The sequence below is a fragment of the Scomber scombrus genome, chromosome 7, assembly GCF_963691925.1.
Source record: "Scomber scombrus chromosome 7, fScoSco1.1, whole genome shotgun sequence".
Taxonomy (NCBI): domain Eukaryota; kingdom Metazoa; phylum Chordata; class Actinopteri; order Scombriformes; family Scombridae; genus Scomber; species Scomber scombrus.
Genome location: NC_084976.1, coordinates 13,108,707 through 13,132,485, shown reverse-complemented (window position 1 = coordinate 13,132,485; position 23,779 = coordinate 13,108,707). Strand labels below are relative to the sequence as shown.

General features: G+C 39.1%; 1 protein-coding gene across 1 annotated transcript in view; it reads right to left on the bottom strand.

Annotated features, from left to right (window-relative positions):
- Positions 1 to 1,699: 1,699 nt before the first annotated feature.
- LOC133983371 (F-actin-uncapping protein LRRC16A-like) overlaps positions 1,700 to 23,779 on the bottom strand; it is a 66,325-nt gene continuing 44,245 nt past the window's right edge. The window contains exons 13-39 of the mRNA XM_062422438.1: positions 23,082 to 23,185; positions 22,338 to 22,415; positions 21,801 to 21,877; positions 20,395 to 20,499; positions 20,064 to 20,133; positions 18,326 to 18,407; positions 18,077 to 18,176; positions 17,852 to 17,906; positions 13,607 to 13,779; positions 13,235 to 13,303; positions 11,258 to 11,351; positions 10,952 to 11,050; positions 10,637 to 10,765; positions 10,339 to 10,470; positions 9,991 to 10,166; positions 9,754 to 9,841; positions 9,478 to 9,618; positions 8,095 to 8,161; positions 7,645 to 7,882; positions 7,439 to 7,540; positions 7,219 to 7,311; positions 7,039 to 7,119; positions 6,729 to 6,927; positions 4,912 to 4,948; positions 4,411 to 4,608; positions 4,080 to 4,214; positions 1,700 to 1,911 (exon numbers count right to left, since the gene is read on the bottom strand). Of these exons, the coding sequence (XP_062278422.1) occupies positions 1,733 to 1,911; positions 4,080 to 4,214; positions 4,411 to 4,608; positions 4,912 to 4,948; positions 6,729 to 6,927; positions 7,039 to 7,119; positions 7,219 to 7,311; positions 7,439 to 7,540; positions 7,645 to 7,882; positions 8,095 to 8,161; positions 9,478 to 9,618; positions 9,754 to 9,841; positions 9,991 to 10,166; positions 10,339 to 10,470; positions 10,637 to 10,765; positions 10,952 to 11,050; positions 11,258 to 11,351; positions 13,235 to 13,303; positions 13,607 to 13,779; positions 17,852 to 17,906; positions 18,077 to 18,176; positions 18,326 to 18,407; positions 20,064 to 20,133; positions 20,395 to 20,499; positions 21,801 to 21,877; positions 22,338 to 22,415; positions 23,082 to 23,185 (3,101 nt within the window). The 3' untranslated portion in view covers positions 1,700 to 1,732. The remainder of the gene's footprint in view (positions 1,912 to 4,079; positions 4,215 to 4,410; positions 4,609 to 4,911; positions 4,949 to 6,728; positions 6,928 to 7,038; positions 7,120 to 7,218; positions 7,312 to 7,438; positions 7,541 to 7,644; positions 7,883 to 8,094; positions 8,162 to 9,477; positions 9,619 to 9,753; positions 9,842 to 9,990; positions 10,167 to 10,338; positions 10,471 to 10,636; positions 10,766 to 10,951; positions 11,051 to 11,257; positions 11,352 to 13,234; positions 13,304 to 13,606; positions 13,780 to 17,851; positions 17,907 to 18,076; positions 18,177 to 18,325; positions 18,408 to 20,063; positions 20,134 to 20,394; positions 20,500 to 21,800; positions 21,878 to 22,337; positions 22,416 to 23,081; positions 23,186 to 23,779) is intronic.

Below are 23,779 nucleotides of genomic sequence, written 5' to 3'. Positions count from 1 at the left end.
TTAACTGAATCTGAAAGCTCTGAAGGAAGAGTCTTTAGGAGATGCTAAGAAGTGTTTTGAAGGCTGGAGTTCCCTCAGTGTCTTGCTTTTACACAAAGAACACACTGAAGAGGTTATTGTCAAAAATGTAGCTCAAAACAGCTGAAACAGCTGCTCCTAAGCAAATTACTTTTTGACATTCCTCTTTTTTGATAAGTTCTTTGCTTTCATTGGACCATCAACACAACAGGGGAATATTCACCAAGATTTAGTTCAGTTGAGTGTGTCTTAAAGAGCAATTCAGTCTTTTTTTCCCCCTAATAATTTGGTTTGTTCTAAGCTAAAAATTAAATTGGTAGAAATGTAGTTTCAATTTTTTTGGCCAAATGACACCAGAGAAATACAAGCTGAAATATTTGTAATGCCACCCTGAATTGAGTGTCACTACAATTATACTCCTATTCCCTATAAACACAGTAAAAATAGATGACTGGAGTTAATGGTTAACATAAGTTTTTTTCTCCCACAGTGTCTAAACACATGAAGCAGTGTTAGTTAACAGTACTGAAGCCTTATTGATTGGTTGAATCGAAGTTTGAAGTATATCACAGTCCTCTAAAAGCACAAACACTTCATATGGTCACTCCAACTCTCACACAGAGAGACAAACACTGAGTCCAGAAGGGGGCGTTTGATACAGTCAGCTGTAAAGAGCCAAAGGCTGGGGATTGCTTGATGCTGCTGGTCTGGCAATAAAAAGTCCTTCAGTGAAGAGTCTGGTCAGCCCCCCTCTGAATAACTCAGTTTTACTGTTTAGGTGAGCGACATTAAATGTGGATTTCTGACTTTTGTTTGTGCTGAGAATATCAGCTGAACCTGTATTTTCCTGTAAAAACGATGAATTGCATAATGGGTTTAGTAACATTTGAAGTCCGGAGAAAACAAAGAAAAGTAATTTGCATGTACTGAAAATAGCATTTTAGAAAAATCTATACAAATATATTCAAGAAAAGAAAAATGCCATTGGGTTTAGGCCTGGTTGTATATTAGACTTCAAGTACAGTACAGTGATAATGGTTTTGTTATTGTGTGTTTGGTCCCTGGGAGACAAGCTACTGCAAGAAATAACAACAAAATGTTAGATTATTAGTCCAAAAAAGTGTTTCCAGATCTACACTCATAGTTTCACAGCCTCTCTCTGTCGTTGAAACCACAGTCACTTACACAAAATAAAAATGACTATTTCCTGAAAGCATCATAGCCTCTTCTATAGTGGTCTTCTTCAGATTTCATTATTCACTGCCTGAATAAGCCGGATCACCCCAAGATCCATCTGAACATTTTCTTGAAATCCTGAAAGGTTTCATTCATTTGGAGACATGAGATTTTCACCAGACAGCAAAGAGTAGGAACAAGCTTGATACCAGATTAAGAGAAAAGACTGTTTACTATATGAGAAGGAAGCTCTTAGGAAATATAGCACAGTTTGGTTTACTAGGTGACATGATGTGATGTGTCTGTGTCATCATAGATAATCAATTAAATTAAATTGGAAACCATGTATTAGCTGATACTACAGCAGGTCATTCTGCAAACCAAACATGATTTGTACTTAGCGGTCAAACAGGACCTACGGGTACAACTTCTAATAGAAATGAAAACATATTGATTATATTCTCCCTTAGGTGTTTTTCTAAAAGAAAACATGTGAGGCTTGTCAACAGGTGCTGTGCTGACTTTTGCAGTGTCTTACTCATATTAAAATAAAGTCTTTGTCTGCTTCCTCCACAGAGTCTGTGGATTTCTTGCGCGCTGCTTTGTCCTTGTCTGGGTTTGGAGATTGGTCCTTGGTCTTGAAGGGGCCGTGATCCTCAGAGTTGGTGCGGAGAGGGCTTGGTCGCTGAACAGAGTCTGACACAGACACTGCCCTCACTGAACAAAGACAGAGAGAGAACATGAAGATAACAGTAAGTGCTGGAATTTATTAGACTTAGAAAGGAAACAAAGAAGTGAAGAGAGGTAGGAAATATAAATATTTTTGACCTATTTATTGAGACATGTCGATGTATATTTTAGTATGTTTCTGCTGTTAGATCATGTTTTCATACCAGTTCTACCAGCTGGAATATATGTAAATACATACATGAATGAGCGAGATGTTTCCCTTACTAAAAAAACACCTCAGTCTTATCTCATCTGTGCAGTTTTAGGAAATCGTCTGAACTGAATATACATGTAAGTATGGTACCTCACAAGTCATAATGTGTTTATTTTTGGAGGCAGCTGACAGAAAGGGCTTGAAAAAGGCAAATATGATGCAAAATCATGCTGAATTAAGAACTACATGAATACAGATATTTAGATTTATAGGTCATCAATCCTTAATAAAATTGAAGCTAGGATTAAATATTTGACCCCTTCTTTCTGAATTACGCATATGACAGGAGCCTGACCTTCATATACAAACCATATACATTAAGGACATTTGGAAACTAAATTGGTAAAAATTGTGAATTGTTTTGTTCTCCTTGTGATGGACTAATGGTCTGGTTTTTCTAAAATATTTCCCTACTTTCTGCCTTATGCATACTGGGACAGACTGCAACTCATGTGGTAAGTGTGTACATGAAAAAAATAAATAAAATATGAATGTGGAAATGGATACCTAAATGAATATCTCGATTGATTAATAGAGACATTATAAAAAACTAAAAATGCTGCCTTGTGGTTATATGCCTGCGCCAACCAGACAAGTTGCAGTTAATATCCATCTCTGTCCAGACTCATATAATATTTGTAGTTAAGACTTTGAAGGAATTTAATAAAAGGTATTAAATGTATTTTTTAGTGAAATGTAAGTTATCACTATATTGACAAATATGATTCCAGTTAATCATTTCCAGTGAGTAACATATTGTCTTCACTTAAAGACTGTGAAACTGTGAATTCTTGAATTATGGCCAAAAACATGTTTTGTGAGGTCACAGTGACCTTGACCTTTGACCACCAAATGAGTTAATCCTTGAATCCAAGAGGACGTTTGTGCCAGATATAATGACATTCCCTCCAAGCCTTCCTGAGATAATGCGTTCACAAGAATGGGGCAGATGGACAGCATGAAAACATAATGCCTCTGGCTGCAACTGTCACAGGCGAGGACGCAGACAGGAAAGGGGCAGGGCTTGAATGATGTTTGCAACTGACAGATACAATCGAGTTGATCTTCTACCACTTTAGCTGAATTTTTTTGTAGAGCTTTTGTAGGCATTTGTGAAAAAGTTAAATTCTTCTCTTGTGTATGTTGCCAACTAGTGGCATCAAATTTATTGTCATGAGTTGAATGATCTGAGGCACTTTCCTCCTTGTATGTGTCGTCCTGTTTACATGGCTGTCAGATTACTTTTGAAGCACTATTGAGGACAGTGTCAGCCAGTCTTTATTTTCTTACCGAACCCATCACCAAATGGCAATAATGAGTCAGTTTCGGTGTTCCAGCCATCATCAAATCTCAAAAGTATTCACATTTAAGGGAGACCCGGTAGCCACTAGTTTCGGAAATCTGTTTTCAAATGCCTGAGAAAGAAGTATGCTTATTGACATGAATCTGATTGTGTTTCTGTGGCAGACCCAAGAGCATTTGACTGAAAATACACTAATGAAAAAATGAAGGAAGACACCAAAGCATAGAACACACAAGAGAAAAGGAAAATATCAGAGAGAAAAAAAGCAAATACACACAAAAATCACTGAGCTGCCAGGCAAAGGCAGGGCGAGAGTTATGACCCGAATCTATCCACGTGATCTCTGTCATGTTGCACATGGACACATAGACAAAAAACAGTCAGCCTCCATGGGAACTGTCAGATCCTGACAGTGACATCAAACATCTATCGGTTTGTTAAAGGGAAATCAGCTGTGGCCAAAAGAAACGAAAAAAGTCAGCTGCAATGCATTAATAAGAAGACTTTAAGTGCTGAACTTTATTTTTGGTCATCTGCACTTTCATTGCAGCTCAAAATCCATGTATTTATTAGCAAATGTATATCATTAGGCTCAGCAGAGATTCATACAAGCATAGACAAACAGACTTTGTGACCAACCTTCCTGAGTGGTTTTGTTGGCAGAGCTGGTCTGGCCCTCCTTGTCCTTTTCTGTTAGCCCCCTCTTCAGCGTGAGAGGGAGAACTGTGACCTTAGGTGACACACTGCCACTGCTAGGGGTGTCTGAACTCTCATCTATCAGAAAGATCATCCAGACAAAACAGCTGAAAACAATTCTGTCCAGTCGGCCATATAATCTCAACACAGAACAAAATATGTTTACTGTGTTAAAGTTGAGTATATTCCTTTTTACAAATGTCCATGTAGAAATGCCAGCAGCTCAATCTGAAATCATATTTTACTTTTACTGCAAAAGAGGCTTTGACATTACCTATGCTCTTACTGCTACTGGGGGTCCTTGGCTTCTGTGGGAGGGTTGGCCTGGCCCCCAGGGCAGGCTTCGCTCCTTGTGGCACTGGTGGTTTGGGACTTACTGGTCCCCCTGGGGAATTTGAGGAAGAAGTGGCCCTGATACGAGGAGCCGGTTCAGGCTTGGTCTCACCACGAGTTGTGGTTTTCTCTGGAGAACCTGCGGGAAGATCAGATTTATTGATGGAACCACTGGAAAACCTACTTTCTGGAGTGGTGGGCTGGGACTTGGCTGCAGCCACATCCCAAAAAAAAAAAGAAAAGAAGATGCATATGGTAATTTCATGTCTGTATAATTAGAGGCTGCCAGCGTGAAGTAAAACCAGCCCTCAAGTATATGGAGATAAAACTGGATTCAATTTTCTTTTCCCAAGTTAATTTTATCTCAAAAGTCTACTAGCTGAGATAAAATGAACTTGTTTAGTATTGAATATATTTATACAAATAAATCTTAACAACTCACCTGCTGCATTACTGTCAGGTCTGTCAGGGCTGGAAGACTGGAAGAGACATACGGGACAAAATGTTCGATCACGTTACGATGGAGTGCTACAACCTCAGACAGGAATCCTCATGTATATACTGTACAAATACGGCTTGTGCAAATACTGCACAAAATATTAACAACATCCCTATTTTTTACTTTGCAGTCAATCTTGCATTTAAATAACTTATAACAGTGTAGACACATAACTGCTTACCTGAACATATTTTAAAAACAATAATCATTACTTTTTTGTTTCTGTTGTTTTTTTCTTTCAATTTTTTTTAAATCTAACAACAGATTTCAGAGGTGTAGGGTTTGATTCTGAATGTACAACATTTTAACAGAAGGGGGCGCTTTTGTGTTAGAAAATGTAGGTACAGCTTGCAGCACACCCAGGCTCTGTATTAAAGATGACCTGCCTCCTGAATGGCTCTCTCCATTTTACCTGCACACACAAAAACACACATATATACACACACACACACACACACACACACACACACACACACACACACACACACACACACACACACACACACACACACACACACACACACACACACACACACACACACACACACACACACTTGGAAGCCAGCCGGAACAAGCAGATGGCTTGAGAAGCTTTAGTGCCACTGATACAGTACAAGGTCAGAAAACAACGTGCCACGAACACTGTAAACCTCTTATTACACGCACACACACACACACACACACACACACACACACATGCACATACACAGTTTGCAGTGCAGTGACTACTCAGAGACCAATTATACATTGAGTGAACACACACGCCCAGGTGCCAACACCAACTCACATTTTAAAGATACTGTACACGTCTCACTTAAATGCTTTCCCTTGAATAATACTGCTATTAATTTCAAATGGTAAATGCTCTTTCTATAGTTTTATGCTTTTGAGGAAATAAATGAGTAAAAGTGGAAAAGGGAGAGCAAAGAAGATGCAGGAACTGAGATCACATTTGGTTCAAAGCATCTGAGTGAATTTAGGAATTTAAAGTAGATGGAATCCCAAGACATTTATGTCACATTTATCATGAAATTTGCATAGGAGCCTTCTTTCTGGTTTTCATTTAGTTCATGTTTGCATCTTTCCCAATCCCATTTCCTCCTTTGGCCATATTGTGTGGTTGAAAATAATATTTTTTTTCTTTCTTTCTTTTTTAAAATCAGCATGTTGCCAGGTGCTATGATTAGCCTGAAGATGCACACAAATCTCTGCTATGTGTGCACGCTGTAAATGCGTCTCATTTTTGCCTGTTGTCAGAGCTGGACCCCAGTTAGTGGAGTGTTGAACAAAACAGCTTTGAAAAGTGGAGACTGACCACCTACAGCTCTATGTGTCCTCATTTGAACAGGATCTCACCACTTACTTCAATACGGTTCTACAACTACTGAGGAAACTTGATTTTGTAATTAATCTTTACATTGTTTTGTTTTTTAATCAATTAAAATACATACGAGGAGAATTAAGTAATACATGGAATAAATTAATAATTAATAAATGGAAGATTTCTGTTTTTGACAGACATTTTTTTGTTGTCTGTTTTTTTTACAGTAAATTTTAAGATGAGATTTCCTTGACTGTTATTAATAGCTTAAATGTAGTTTAAATAATGGAGTTAATACCTTCTTTTTTTGTGTGTGAATGGGTGAATGTGATATGTAGTGTAAAGGCGCTTTGAGTGGTCAAAAGACTAGAAAAGCACTATGTAAGTACAGTCCATTTACCATTTCTGTGACCCGTGTTTTCTGCTCACACCATCTTACCTTATATGCTCTCCTCTCCTGCTTGGCCTTCATCTCTGCCAAGAGGCCACTGCCCATCATCTGCACACCCGGGTATCGCCTGCCCCCCTGGGGACTGCCTCTGCCATCTGAAGTCTCCCATGGCTCATCTATGGAGTCCGGCGTCCTCACCTCCTCCGACCGATCTGAGCTGCTGCTGTAGTCTGCCGGCTGTGAGCGACTAGAGGCATCTCTGCAGAGAAGGCAGAAATGATTGGTGAGTAATTTCAACATTTTAAAACTGAAGGCATGTAAAAAAAACAAAAAAAAAAACAGTACAGTTCGGCTTTACCTGGACTTCTGCTCAGGTGCTGGGCTTTTTACTGCCACTTTTGGTGAGGAGGGCTCCTCAGGGATAGTGGAAGGTGGCGCTGAGCCTACAGAGGCTGAGGATGTACCCGAGGAGGGAGCAGTCACCTGGTTTTTCTCTGACTTATCTGATTTGTCTGATTTGTCCGATTTATCAGATTTGTCAGATTTGGAAGAACGTTTGATCAGGTTGAGGAATCCTCCTTTACTCTTCTTCTTCTCTCCATCCTGGGATTCTGAATTCTTTAGTGAACGTCTGAGAGGAGAAACAGTGATGAATACAAGATTGAAATTGTTTTCTTTGCACACCATTAAATACTAAAAACATATTTCAGCACCAGAACCCACTTTATTATGTATCTGATGTAAAAAACTGTCCTTACTTGGAATCCATCTTGGTGACTTTTTTGGAGAAGAATTCATCAACGCCTTCATCGACCCTTCCCATGAGCCCGTTCTGCTCCCCATCCTGAGATGGAGCACTGTTGATTTGCTGAAAGACAAAGTTAAAGAATCTGACACCATGTTTGTAAAAAAAAATGAAAGTGTAAATCTTTTGTTTAAATTTGATCTTGCAGGCTAATTTAAAGCTTTGCTTACAGGTACTTTGCTAGACTGTTTTTTCTTGTTCCTCCGAGGTCTTAATTTGGTGAAGTGCTGCAGTTTTTTTTCCTCCTCAGATGGCAGCTCTGACATCCCTCCTTGCAGGCGTTTCTCCAATTTTGGCACAGCCTGAGATGGAGTAGGTGGAGTTTGAGATGAGGTTGGTGTGTCATCCACATGAACAGGCACGTTCTCCAAGGCCTTGTCCAGGTCAAACTCCATTTCTGTTGGTTGGGTGGTCATTAGGAGGTTTGTAATTGGATACTGTATATGTTGAAAGTTTAGATGAACTCTTGCCTTTCATCAATATTTAGGAATTACTTGAAAAACCAAATACAGAATGATTAAAGCATGCCAGCACAACCCATTCAGTCTTATACTATAAAGTTATATACTAAAACAGCTTAATGTTATACAAAATGTAATAATCTCTTACCAAAGGCACGAGACACTGGCCGCAGCATTCTGCTGTGGATGCTTTTCCTCTTTGATTTAGGAGTCATCTGAAAAAAAAGCAGATAATCAGATCCAATTTCTACTCAAAGTTTGTAATCCATGATCTTAGGTGAACAGGACTGCATATCTTTTCTGCCAGTTTGCAAACCCAAATATCAGCTTATTTTTTATCAAAAATAATTATTAACAAATCTCTAGATGTTATTATCTATTTCCCTATCACATAGAGTACATTGTTATGCGTATAACAAATACATTTTCAGACGTTTCAGGAAGGATGGCGTTGAGATCATTTGTCCGCATTCAAACTTCATGAGTAAGATATTAGCTAGAATAATGGATATTCTAATTTTATGTTTAAACAAAGTAAAAAGTTCCTAAAATATAAAGTGAGAGAATTAAGAAAGCTGTTTTGGTGATAAAGAGACATACACCTAATGCCACTGTCTTGATACTGCTCATTGGTAAATAATAATGGTAGCACCCTAGCACATATTTGTTTGTGGTGCAGTCCATATTAACAAGGTGGTGATGACAGACATTGAGTGTATTGAGGAGAGCAGCAGTGCGATGTGGCTGGATGCATAAAGAAACAAGTTTTCATTTATCAGCATTCAGCAATCAACATTTCAGGGAGTGAGTAAGGCTATGATAATATACTATATGTGCTCTACTATACTCATACTGTAGTTTTTCTACCACAGGGATCGAATACCCAAATACAGAATGCTATTTTTTTTACTGTAGAAAACATTACAGAGGACAGTATAGCAGGCAGCTACAGTGAGGAGTGACAGACAACGGAAAGAACAGTAAAACAAAAAGATAGTAGATAGAACAGAGAGTGTGGCAGGACAGTCCAGAATTACTTACACTGGTGCAGCACAGAGTCTCCATGGAGCGAAGGTGGACAGAGGAGAAGGAAGAGAGGAAAACGAGATAGAAGAGAAAGAAAGACAACACACAGTAAGGCCTGATGAAGGCAAGAAGAGGAAAAATGAGGGAGACAGCCATGATCCCTGAAGGCAACCTTTACTGTAAAACACAATAAAGGTAGATAGAACAGAAAGGGAACACGGATGAAAAGAGGGAGCAGCACATCTATTTAGTAAGAGAGCAGAGGGACCAACAGGGACACAGACAGAAGAACATGCAGCTGCCTGTTGACTGCAGCCTTTTTATTTACAACACTATTTGCCTTCATCTAAATCCTGCCAGATAGAAAAACTTAAGACCAGTTTATGAATCAAAATCTCCAAAAGTAAGAATCCTTTAAAGTCTAAACCCACCTTAATCCACTTTCCAAGCATGTACCACACTCACACAAACTTATCCTTTAACCACCTCAGTTCCCCAAACCTACCATGCATGTCTCCAGATCGTCCAGCCTCTCAGCCTCCAGGATCTCAGTCGATGCCCGTTTAGGAATCTTCTCCTCTGGAACGTCCAGATCCACCGACTCCTGCTGCACCAAAGGGCGACCTCGCCGCACGAGGTGGTCCGCCTGAGAGATAAGGGATTTTGGAGAGATTTAAGCTAAAGAAAGGATCCTAAATCAACATAATGCTTTGCTTTCTGTCAATCATTGTGAATGAACCACTACAAGAACTGAGTTTAAAGCTCTGATTGATTGTCTTACCAGCATGTGTTGTGAAGTGGAAAGAGCTTCCAAAATCTCATCAACAATGCGATCAGACAGGAAGGACGCTAAACTCAGCTTCACCTCACTGACATGCAGAGAGAAAGACAATTAGGGGCAGAGTGAAATAAGACTTTTGAGAGGAGATATGGGATACGTACAAAGAGATCCAAAACATTACTACAGAGATATCTCAGTTACATGAACAGCCCTCATCTTCACCACAAACACACACACCTGATCTTGTTGATAATATCAACGCCAGACTGCTCCAAAAGGGTTTTGGTGACAAAGCTCTTGGGTACGACCATCTTGGCTGAGCTGGCCTTCATTAGATCTGAGCGTAGATTACTCCTCTTCATCACATGGGGACACAGAGACGCTGCTGCATCCATCATGGACTCCAACAGTGTCTGGAAGGAGTGAAGAAAAGAGGGTGATCATGCATGTGTGTGCAGACTTATAATCCACCAACAATTACAGTAACTTCAGTTTACAAGAACACCTACAAGTGCATACACTGTGACATATATTATTTTAAAAAACATCTTTCTATCATGTCATTATTAAAAGGTATAACCCTACCTGCAGTTGTTGGTCCATGACAGTTGTCACCTCCCCAGCCATAGACTCCAGTTTCTCCTGAATTGGTCCCACTGAGGAGCTGTTCACCTCCTCTCTGGAAGCAGATCCTAAGTGGTAGAGGTTAGGGAGCAGCTGGGGAGACACAGCAAGGAGGACAGAGAGACAGTCATTGGCGAAGGAGAGAAAACAAGAGCATATAAACATATCTTTTCATAGTTGTTTTTGTTGTTTAAATCAAATTTTATAAAGTGCTAGAAAACAAATCTTCAAATGTGCTCTTTGATAAAGTATGTCTCACCGTTTTAGAGTTCCTCGCATCTTTGATGAGGCTTTCTGCAGACCTGACGTCGTCCAGGATGACATCTGTCTCCGAGTTCCTCAGAGAGTTCAGGTGGTCCTGCACCTTCACACAAATCCTGTCAATCATCTAGAAAACAAAATACAAGATATGCAAGTCTGCATGTGAGATGTCAAAGGCTTCATGAGGACAAGCTTTAAAAAAAGATTTCTTTCTAGGTGTTAAATGTCACTTCAACAATTGTAGCTTAGTTGTGGTAAAAGATTGTGTATGAAGTCTGTGTGTGCGTGTGTTTCTCTCAGTTTGTTTACACACTTGTTGTGTAGTTGTGGTTACTATGCCCTGTTGAAGCCGATAGGCCTGTTCCTGTAGGTATTTCCTGGTTTCGTGGTTCCTGTACAGATAATTTTCAATCTGTGGAGGAAACATAAAGATGCTGTCATGATAATAAATCAAAGGGTTGGTGATGTACAACATTGTTAGTCGATTTATTCAATTTGATTATCACTGAAGTTGTAACCACCATTAGTTTCCAGTTTTTTATACAATATGAAAACCCAGTGACAGATTTATGATGGAGATAGATGGAGGTCTGATGGGAATTGTGAATTGTTAACATACCTTAAGCAAGGCGTCTTCTGTTTTCTCAGGGCTGGCCTTCAGAGCCTGGGAGGCATCAATGATGGGGATGGGCATGAAACGAATGGTGAAGTTCCTACCAGACACACAGTCAGAGGATATAATTTAGCACTTAATTCACGTTGTAGAAGAAGGGGAAAATACACAGGCACAGGTGGAGATGTGCAGAAATAGGGGCAAACACTGTATCCATATAAATGTGAAAGAAAGTGATACATTTGAACACACACATATAGTGTAATACAATACAATTCACTATTCAAGGTTTGTAATTTTACTCAATGTAATACAAAAGTAAAAATATAGTGAAATGCATCCCCTTGTGGTGTTTCTTGATATATTCTTGATAATTTAAGATATCAATATCTGTGGCTCTAATTACTTTAAAGGATAATTGAATCATGACATATACATTGAGTATGTGCTCAAGTGACTACTTAGCATAATCTGAAATAATATAAAAAACTAGGGGATGATGAAATATGTGGATTTCTTAATATGATTAAAATTTGATTTAAAGATTTAAATTCGGGTAGATTTCCAGGAAATGGAGAAAAATTAACCCTTGATAACTGTATGAGTGTGTGTGTGTGTGTGTGTGTGTGTGTGTTTGTGTAGTAAAAACGTTGAGACAGCATTAGATGTGACTTGGCACAGCTGCTCTCACACTGGTCCATTACAAAGCCATGAACTGGCACCGTAAGAGAGGTTACTGATCATGACATAGGGGTCACCACATAGCATTAATATTCATATCATGATGGTGGAGATGTAGGATGGGATGGAAGGACACAGAATTAATGAAAAAAAAACAATGAAAAGCAGAAAACAGATCAAATAAAATGGGGGGCACATAAATGTGCATTATATTACATGAAACAAACTCAGAGTTTGATGCTGCTACATTTTTATCTATGCTGTCCTTATCATATTTTTTATTTTATTTACAATATCAAGCTTTATGTACAGTACGTCTGCACTAGTTGAAAAGCATTCATACTATAGCTTTAGATGCTGTTTAATATAGCAGACTTTGAAAAATATATACTGTGTCTATGTACTTGAAAATGTCAGCAGTCCTGAATGTCCAGGGAAACCTTTGAAGAATGTAATGTCAAGCGTTATGAAATATTTTATGACAAAATAGATCACAAGAGACATGAGGAAATTGACTACACACACACACACACACACACACACACACACACACACACACACACACACACACACACACACACACACACACACACACACACACACACACACACACACACACACACACACACACACACACACACACACACACACACACACAGCGCTGTACTGCTGAACAGAATAGAGAACAGGAGCTAGAAGAAAATGAAAACTGTTATTTCAATAATGCAATACAGAGAGTCAGAGAGGAAATGGGGAGATGTGCTGCCGGGAGAATATGATAAACAGAGAGGAAAGATGGCAGAGGAGAGAGAGGTGGATGTACAGATGTGTCCCAGAAGCAAATTTAGTTAGATGCACATGTCATCTCACACTCATGTAGATAATTGAGCATTCAAATCCACAGACAAAAGAAACTGTAGCCAAAAACCCAAATGTTGTCTCTCTTAATCTGGTTTCCTTCCTCAGCATCTCTTTTTCTGCAGTTGTGTCTTGTGTGTCTTGTGTTATTGTATTCTCTTTGTCACTTTCTTTCCTCTCTGGGTTCTTTTCTCTCCTAGTCTCTGTGACTAAAAACACCTCCAGGTTTCCTCCTACTCAGCACAAAGCAAGGTAACATCTGGGCTGCACCTAACCACACATGCATCCCTTCAGCGTTTGTCATACAATACACCAGTGTATGTATACCATTAGAAGAAAAGGAACAAGAGTGCACTTTCAACATTTAATTTAAAACTGTAATACATCAGCATAAACTCATATCAAAGTATGAACTAGTAGACAGATGCACATAAAGCTACTTACTTCTCTAGTGCGGCTGCTACATCCTGTAGACCCTGAGGACTGGTGTTGTTCCTATCCCAGATCACAGTCCTGCACAGAGAAACACACAATGTCCTATTTAACAGTATATTTTCTATAGAAAGGTGCACTTACTGAAGAAAAGTTAATTTCTTGCAATGTTCCCCTGATTTTTATAAATAATTGTTTAAAAAAAAAGACATTTGCAGGGGTTTCAGTGCATGTAGGATCAACAGGCAATGGGCATTAGTGTTAAGCTACATGTTGAGAAGACTTATTAACAGTGGCATCATAAATTAATCAAAATCGAAGGCTGCAAAGGGAGGCCAGTGGAAGAAGTAAACCATAGCCTGGGACCCCTGAGCATTCACTCACCTGAGTTTGGAGTTGATCTGCAGTGCCTTGGCCAGCATCTTTGCTCCCATGTCCCCCATTGCGTTACCACTGATGTCGAGTCTGGTGAGCGAAGAGTTGCTGCCGAGAGCGTTCAGAACGATGGTCAGATCACTCTTAAGTCTGGAGTCCGCTAGCGACAGAGAAGTGAGGGGCTGGGAAGAGAAGGATTGAGGGAGAAGAAAGTGTCCATGTGCGGTGGAAGAAAGACAAAAGAGGCATGGAAAAAAGGTGTGGAAAGAGAAAGAAATATATTATTATAGTGTATATGAAATATGAGGGAAAAATATGATCTTATTATGATTGACTGTTTTATCTGGTGTGTCTAAGGCAGTGTTATTAGAGTGGGACAGACTTGAGTTTCTTCTGCCACCTGCAGACTATTTAATATAGGCAGAACTGATGAGCTGCCTGCCAGTTGTGTGTGTGTGTATTCAGCTTTAGCACCACCAGTGAGCATTTGAAAGGGTCTGTTTGGCCTTTGTTGTAAATCACTGCCAACTTTAACAAAAGCTATTGTTATTTATGCCATTAAGAATATTAATATTCCTTTTGGCATTTTGTAACCCTGTCAAAAAGTGTCCTTGAATGTATTCGCTGTCTATGGAAATTTTGTTTCCTTGTGTCTTCTTTTTTATTTAGTTTAATGCTGACTCTGTTTGCTCTCTTTTCCCACCCTGTGATCTTTGGCACTTCCCCTGAGAAAGCTTACAGTTGCCCATGACAGTCAGAGCTCACAGCAACCCTGACACCACTAGAAAAGTCTCTACAGCTTCTTATGATCCCTGTAAACTACAATATCATAAGCTGTAAGGATTCCCTTGCTGACTACATTTAGTAGCTAGCTAAGCCATTGTCATTACCTGGTTTATAAATATAGTTTTCCAACAGTAAATACTACTTTATCTCTCACAAATATATCACCAGTAATTATAAAACCATACATTCCAGGAGAGGCAGGTGACTCCAAAGGGCAAACTCCAATAAAAAATGTATCAGAGGTTTATCAGAAGATTAAGTGGACTGTAAGAATATTTTAAGCAAATTTCAAGGGACCGCTCTAAAATGTCAGAGATATTATCATCCACAGCTCTACTAGACTTAATAAAACATCCAGCACTGGATCAAGATTTCATTATGATGAGAGAGTGATATGAGGTCTTACAAATCTCCAGCAGTGTCTGTCTGTTCACCAGTGTTGAGCTGATCTATGATGCGTGTCATTTACACAGCTGGAGACTCTTGATCTCTGTGCTCTGTCTTCAATAAGCCAGTCATTTCACTGTCTGTGGCTCTTAAAGTCAAGACACACACGCATTTCCTTTTTCTGTTCTTCCTTGTTCTGTTTTGTAGGCATTGCAAGGATTGGAGCAATGGTACAGTACATCAACTCACCCTCTAAAAGCCTCAATGTCTCATTTTATACGCCCACTGTACTGTTGTATTATCAATTCATGTATCAACTGTATAGCATTTTTAACAACCCAGAATCCATTATATTCTGAATAGGAGCCACTCACCTTCACAAAGATTAAAACAGTGTGGAGCTACAGTACATATGGTGCTTTATGACTACGCATGGATGCAAATGCACACAGCAATGCAATAAACTGTGTATTAGCCCAGTGGTTTTATAGGTCAGCACCTGACCAGTCAAGTCAAGAGTTTTAACCCAGTGATCTGTTTATCTATGTGTGTCATAAACAGAGGAGAATAAACAAAGTACTGAATATAATGTGAATTGTGATAGTAACCAGTATTTCCCTCTTCATTAAAGCTTTTGTTCTTGAAGGAGGGTGATAAACAGGGGTATTTTACAGACTGATACTATTAGGCAGCAATGCTTGTGTATTGATGACTGTGTGGAGCAATAATATCAACATGGGTGATAAAGGCAGGAAATTACATTTTTACGTCTTGTCTGAGGATCCAGATAGAATTATTTACTGCCTGCATGTGCTCCTGTGGGCCGCAGAGCAGTAATTAAACATACTAATTTAAATAGGTACACATTTATGCACCAATAGCCACAGTAGCTAATTATGTTTCCAATGCAGTAAAAAAAAAAAGCAAGATCCCTGTCACTGGGTTTCTTTCACCTACAAAAGAATAAAACTTTGGACTAAGAATATCAATAACATCTGGATGTAGCAATACATGTAAAGGAAATGTCAACATCTGTATGATGTGCTAACAAAAGCAATAACAAGTCCCATCCCTCCTTATGGCTGAAGCAATTGACTCTCAGCAGCAATAGCAGCTCAGATTCTCAGCCTTAATCATCACTAAAATGATGAAATCATTACACAGGGTATCTTGTCCAATATAATATAGAAAATGAGAAATTGTAACCCAAGACTTAGAAAAAAAGACTTTATACCAGAGACAAATAATCTATTTAATGATTATCCATAAAATGATGAATTTGTGTTTAATATTGTAATGAACCTCAGTTATTCTTCAGTGTGTCTTCAGCAATGTAACATTATATCTCTCCACTACATTTTGCAATACCATTGCAGACAGGAAGATAGTACTCTACTGGTTAGTCTTTTTTAAAGCATATTACAAGTTTTATCATTATCATATAGGAATAATGAAATTGCACAGATATTCTTAATTGATTTTACTTTCACTTTCACACACACTTGCCATTTTCTTCAATCTTGTACAAGTTAATTTGAGAATGTTTATAGATACTACATTGGTATTGACCTTCTCCTGGAAAGAAAAATGCATACGCATATTTTTCCAAAATGTTGAACTATTACTTTAATGGAGCAGGCAACAACTTTTCACCAATGAGGCACATAATACACTTTGTTTATCTGTTTATCTTCTGGCATCAAGGAGACATCCCAGGTCTATCTGCCTGGACTCAGGACAGAACACGGAAACACGGCAGGGTAAATGTGTTGCCTGGAGCTGTGTCTCCAACCTTGTGCGTGAGTGTGTGTGTGTTTATGTGTGTTTTTACTGGCTATGCATGACAGCAGAAGAAAAGATGAGCTGCTGAATAAAATTTGCAACTTGTTATCTTCACAGGCCTTTATTTATCTGTTTGCACATCAGCTCTAGTTGTGGCGTGTCTGAGTGGTTACACACTTGTTTCTGTGACACACACACACACACTTTATTTTTCTCATGAGCCCCTGGTCTAAGCAAATCCCTGAACTCTGAGCTCATAAATTATTTTAACCAACAAAACCTTCAGAGATTAGCTCTCCTGTGTATGTTTGAAAAAAACTTTCGTTTCTACTTTTAGAATTGTTAAACATTGTTTGGCCTAACTCCTTTAAGCACCAAGCACCAAGCACCAAGCACCAAGCACCAAGAGACCAATCCAGCACAAAGCCATTCAACAGGACTATCAATCTAGCACATACTGCACTGTGGGAGACAAAAAAGGGCAAGCATCGGGGCAAAATTTGTTACAGCTCCCATGATGGAGAGAGAGATAAAACGAGTGAGATGGATTGAGGGGAGGAGGAAGGGAAGGTGATAGCTACAAGCGAAGAAGATGGCTTCATTTCACTACAAGGTTTTCTTTTATAATCCCCCAATTAGACATTGATAGACACAGTGAAAGGAAATCCAATGGACAGAAGGCCTATAGAGGCTTTGATGATTTTCTCACTAGTTGGTGTATAGATGACGACCATCAGCTGGTAATAAGGTAGTTACAGTACTTGCCAGTCAGTATAAAATATTCTATCATAATCCATGTGATTGTCAGGAAATATAGGATCCCTGACAGCAGTGTACTTTATGATGTACTGTAGTTGTGTGGATCCATTTAATGTGTAATTGGACCATAACTCACAGTCCCAACTATTTAAAAGCTATTTCATTGATATTCAAATTCAATTTGACAAAAAGTTTACACCCAGGTTTTCATGAAGCTTTATACAGCTGCTGCTGAGTGAGTAAAATCACATTAAAGCATGAATACTGACATACTAAAACCATTTGATTTTGGTTTGATGTGACTCTCAGTTGATCAATATTGGGACATTGTATTCACACCGCCCACCCCTGGAGGGGTCAAAGGTCAGCATTAGAGCAGCTGGTGCAGATTCAGTGATTTGCTGAAGGATGCTTTATTTCTTTGGTTGGGTGCTCACTGATACTGCGTTGAAAGTAAAGCATCTGTTGGAGGACGGCTTCTGTTACCACTAAGCTACTGTCCCTCACAAAACCAGACAGAGAAGGAAATGAAAAACTCACCGACTCCTCCTCTTGAATCATATGAACCAGGCTGTCTAACACTGGAGCGAGGTTTCTAAATCAGAGAGAAGAAAGTGGAATTGAAGGAACTCATATAGAGAAAATGAAAATGAGTTTAAAACTGCATGGTATGATTTAGGTAGTCAACTATACAAGCCCAGTAACATGACAGAGTGGGGTTAGCATCAAACTGAATCATGACTAAGCCCAATAGCACTTCCTTACTTGGACTTGATATTGTTGAAGTTCTTGCCCAGAGACAGGTGTCTGATGGACCGATTTTTGGCCAACCATACCAGCAGAGTGGACAGGTCTGAGTCCAGGCCTGGAGGTAGAAAAACACAAGTCAGAAATGATACTACAATTGACTCATCTATATTGATTTTTGATTTTATATTGAGTGTTGTTGGTGTTATATAGGTAACAATCGGTGGTTAGGCTTATTGAAAATTGAAAAGTTTGCTGTCATCTCACCGTTGTCAGAGATATCTAAGCTGGAAATGTTTGGTATCTCTGCAATGCAGCCTTCAAGGATCTGGGAACCTCCAGATCGCAACTATAAAGACAAAAAGGAAAAGTTTAGACACAACTAAACAGATGCAAACACTTGAAATGTGTTTCCTCTACTGCTTGCTGTACTGCTGCTGGACCATAGCAGTTGTTCTCTACTCCTACACCATGACTGCAAAGTAGATGCATAGAGGAGGTTATAGTGCTTTTAGAAAGTGTGTAAATATTTTTGCAGATTAAACAGAAGAACAATTGAGGATCTTTGAACCTGTGTGAACCTGTAAAGACAATAAATGAGGTGGTTTTAAAAGATACACAACCTTCTTTAGATGAAACATGCAACTACAGATGGAAACATGTCAGGAAGACTTTGTGCATGGAGTTTATCATTTAAACATGGTAATGGAAAATGGCATATAAATTAAAATAACAACATAGATGATCGAGGGCCACTGCATCTGGATATTGCCTCTTATTAATCTTTTTTATTTCATGTGAAACATTAATGGAAAATGATGAGAAAATTAGGTATCTGACAGAACAGATATGCAAATAAAAATGTAGGAGAAATGAGCAGTTAATTATTAAGTGAGCACATTAGTACTTACACAATGGCCAAGCTTAGAGAGGCATTAAAGAGAGAGAAAAGCATGTCAGAGCCAAGCCAACAATTACCAGCAACAACATGCACAGATGTTTAATGATCATACTTCTATTCACACACAAACCACTGACACACATATTTGCACAAACACAGTCAACAGGGAGTTGTACACAGCCCTTATTTTTGCATGCTGTCAGCCCATTCAGAGAGCAGTTTCGGCTTGCCTCCACCAAACGGTTCATTAAGGCTTTTTTAGAAAGGACATAACGCATCATTTCCTCCAGCAGCTTCAATCTGGGAAGATTTCTATGGGAATCTGGAATTGGATTTCCTGTGTAATTTGTATTCATGTGTTATCTTTAGCAATCCCATTGAATCTGCAGCAAGCTGTCTTTTTGTTGTTGTTCGAGCAGGAGTGGAGATGAGGGCGAGGAGCTGGTGTGTGTATGTGTGTGTGTGTGTGTGTGTGTGTGTGTGTGTGTGTGTGTGTGTGTGTGTGTGTGTGTGTGTGTGTGTGTGTGTGTGTGTGTGTGTGTGTGTGTGTGAGTTGTGATGAAACAATTAGAGGGGGGAACTGAACCCTCCCCATCCCCCCTCCATCACCGCCTGCTGTCTGCCAAGTATTCCATTATACAGCCTCTCAACGGTGTCACTGGCCTGTCGAATGGTTTTGGAGTGAATCTTAAAAAAGCTGATTGCATTAGAGGAGTTTTACATCTAAACTATTAAAAACCACACTCATCAAACTTAAGTGACACAGGCACTACAACTACTAGAAACCGAAAGAAGAGTAAAATATAGATCAGAAATCCCTCTAAAATCCACTGGATAGATTTCACAGTATTTTGCAGCATTGTACTTAAAATGTGCTTTCATATAAAACTGAGTCCCACTTGCTGAAAAGATTTACCATCAGCATCACTGTGCTACACATTAAATTTAATTGCAGCTGTAGGATCTAGACCTATTGTCCTCTGCAAATACTCAGGAAAAACACTTTTACCAATGGATTTTGTGATAAACTTAAAACTTTAGTCACCTCTAATGAATTTTACAGCTGTAACATAAGATTGTATATTACAAGTGTGCGGGTCTTACCTCACAGCAGCTGAGGTCTACAGACACATCCTTCAGACTGGGGTTACTGGCCAGGCCAAGCAGTAGAGCTCTACAATATTATATGCCATTAACAAACAGTTAACAATCTATAAAAACTGGAAAGGTGTTAAGAGATACAATGTTAACTTTTGAAAGCCTTTCTTCATGTAACTGACTTGGTCTAAGTATAATAATCATAGTTCCATCGTGTGATTAAGGCTGATAAGTTTATTCTTCCTGAAAAACACATCTAAAATGTTACACAGCTAAAATGTGGGAAAGAAGGAGCTGCTCGTCAGATACATCAAATGTGAATAAAACATCATCTCACTTGAGAGCCTCTGGAGGCAACTTCGTTCCTGACACATTGATGGAGGTGAGAGACATGGCGCTGCTGAAGAAGTGCTTGAATGATGGAGGCACCTCTTTGCCTTTCCTACAGAAAGAAAAAGTGAGAGAACAGCAACTAAAGTAATGCCAGAGGGATACACTAAGGACTTCAAATACAACTGTATTGTCAACTTTTCAGTGATGTTTTTAAAGCACTTTTTAGGACTCTGATGTAGTTCCTTCAACCCACATTCAGGGCAAGCTGTCATGGCCTGAAAACCTGTGATCCATTTTAGGTTTGATCTGTTGTTTGAGAAAATGTATAAGTTCCACAAAACAAAAGAAGGGATTTTCAAAAGCAGAATCACTGTTATACGCATCTATAAAACAAGGATATTACATTAAAATGATTAAAAATAATGTTCTGTCACTGTGCTGTGTGCATCCTCTTCCACACTGGCCTCCACTCCCTTTTTCTTTTACCACCCATTTCTGCTACACTTAGGTTCTCTTCCTATCATCTCCCCTCTCCTCGTCCTCCGTCTCACCTATTCTCTGCTCATCTTCCCTCTCCAAACCCCCTCCCACCCGCCGCTGCCCATCCTCTGCTTCCCTTGATGAAGTCCTCAACTCCCTTGAGACACACTGGAATGAGAGATAATAATGGGAAGAAAACTCCACCCCTCGCCCATCTGTTACACATGATGTATGCACACACCTATTCCGTATTTCATTTTTCTTGTTTGCAATGACACTTGACCACCAGCAGGTGTCGCACACCTATGTATGCATGAGTCTATGAATGCATTTATAACTTAAGGGAACTACTGTAAAAAAAAAAAAAAAAAAGAAAAAAAAAGTCTTTCATGTCAAGTCCTATCTGCCTTTCAGGGCCAAAACAAACTTTGTAAGACATGCATGAACATAACTACATGAATCTGGGGTGAGAAAATCACAGCTGGTGGGATGTTGTAGTGGGAACATACAGTGATATGACAAACTGTGACAGGTTATTCTTTTAGAAATCACTTGGTGAATAATAATGTGTAGGGGTTGATTTTATATTAAAACAGTTTTTGAATGCAACAGACAATTATAAATTGATGTCGTAATAATGTCTCATATTTACAATTTGATGCAGGTAGTAGCTGTGGATGAGATTTTATTAAGAAACAGGTGCAAACCAAACTACATCTGCAAGATATAATTTCAAATGCATGCATGTGACTGGAGGAGGTAGATGTATAAATGGGCCATCCAGATGTATACAAAGATGGATGACTTCTTGTTCAACATTGCAGGGTTAAAAGGGTGTAAGCAGACAAGCCAATTTGTGTGATCAACACTGCTTAATGTGCCTCACTTCTTATCAGCTCCCTGTTTTATGAAACCCAGATGGGTTCTTACCTGTGAGGGAAGACACTCTTTGACACGTTGAGAACAGAGAGGTGTTGCACTGAGCCTCGCAACAGAGCGGAGCAAACCTGGAAGACACATACACAATTTCCCGCTCACATCAACATTGTTTGTTTTGTTTACTCTGTGCACATTCAAACCTTTTCTCTTCCTTTCATTGTATCTTTCTTGTCTGCTTAAAAGTGTGTAAATATATTTATATCAAGCTGTAAGTGAGACAGACAGAATTTGATTTTGCAGTTAATCAATATCTTCTGTGACAGGCTGACAGCTGGCTACATCTCAGGCGAATCAATAAGCTGTATTTAGTTCTCAGACTAACATCAATACATCACATACAGTATTCAGACCACTACACAAGTAGTAAACAGCAACACAGATTGAATGGGTGCATACAATTGGATTACATACACTGCATGTCCTGTAACAATGGAGCATATTGAGGTACAACTCTAATTGCATTGTTTATTTACAGAAAGTGATTTTTGTTTTTTTCTCATCTTCATCCATGCACGCCTGCTGACTCACCTGGTCCAATGAGCAATCGGTGTTAGAGAGGTCAAGGGTTGCCAGGCTGTTGGGTTGACCCAGAAAATGGTAGAAATGCTAGAAAAAAAACATGTAACTAATTTAAAACACAGCACACATTGTAAAAAAAGAGAACAGATGCCGTGTTAATGTACTGTAGAGTGATTTGACCACCATTCAATTAAAGCTAAAGTGCTTATGTGTCAATTAACTAATTTTCCACCCTCTCCATCATTTCTGATTTCCACACCAAACCTCCATATTTCCCAAATATCATATCTGTCCAATAATTTGTTGGATGCTGATCTTAACTACCTCTATCAAACCATTCATCTCGTTCATCGTGTTTAATTCAGCCAGATCCAGTTTCCTGCAGAATGTAAATTAAACCATACTTTCTGTCACTTACATAAGTGATATATAACCCCTGGTCTGTAAGTTCTATAGTTTATTTCCTAGCTAAAAATACATCACTGTGATGTGTGTCATTGTGTCTGTTAGACTGGATTATGATTTGCAGCCTCACAGTTGAGCATTTCTCCTACGTCCCTGTCACTGCACAGATGTCGGGTTTCCCAAGTTGATGCTCTTCACCACAGTGACATGCTAACTGATTTATAACGGTCAACAACTGGAGCACTGAACTGTTTCAATCAATTAAGTGTTATTGATACTAGCTTTAAGATGAGTTAGAAGCTGTGTGTTTGTGTGCGCACACGCACGCGTGTGTGTATATGTGTGTACCTGCATGTCGTCTCCTCGGAGGATATTTCCTGAGAGGTCCAGATGGACCAGGCTGCTTGGGATGGACGGGTTGGCACTCAGTGACTGGCAAAGGCTGTTCACCCCTAAAACACACACACACACACACACACACACACACACACACACACACACACACACACACACACACACACACACAAACACACAAACACACAAACACACAAACACACACACACACACACACACACACACACACACACACACACACACAGAAGCAATGTCAGCATTATTATATGTATATGTAAATGCAGAAGCAACATCAGCATTATCACAATGATCAAATCTCCTATGTTTTGACAGTGTATTGGAGGAAATAGCAGAGGAAATGAGCAGTGGGTGAAGACAGGAAAGAAAAGGATCAGACTGCAGAGTAAATGCATGGAAAGTAAAAAGTGTATGCATTCTCGTGGTTGTGTAAATGTAATGCTATGCCTTTGCCAGTATCATGCTATGTTGAGAATGAGGTATTTTTTTCATGTTGTCAGGATATATAAAGACATAAATGTAATAAAAGCCTAATTCTGTAATCAATTTTAAAACAACAGTACAAGAACTGTACACAACCGAACAAGGTGCTGCAATTCTTCAAATGATGAGGATGCATTTGAGAGAGAGAAAATTTGTATTGTGCATGCGTGACATTGACATACTACGCGTAC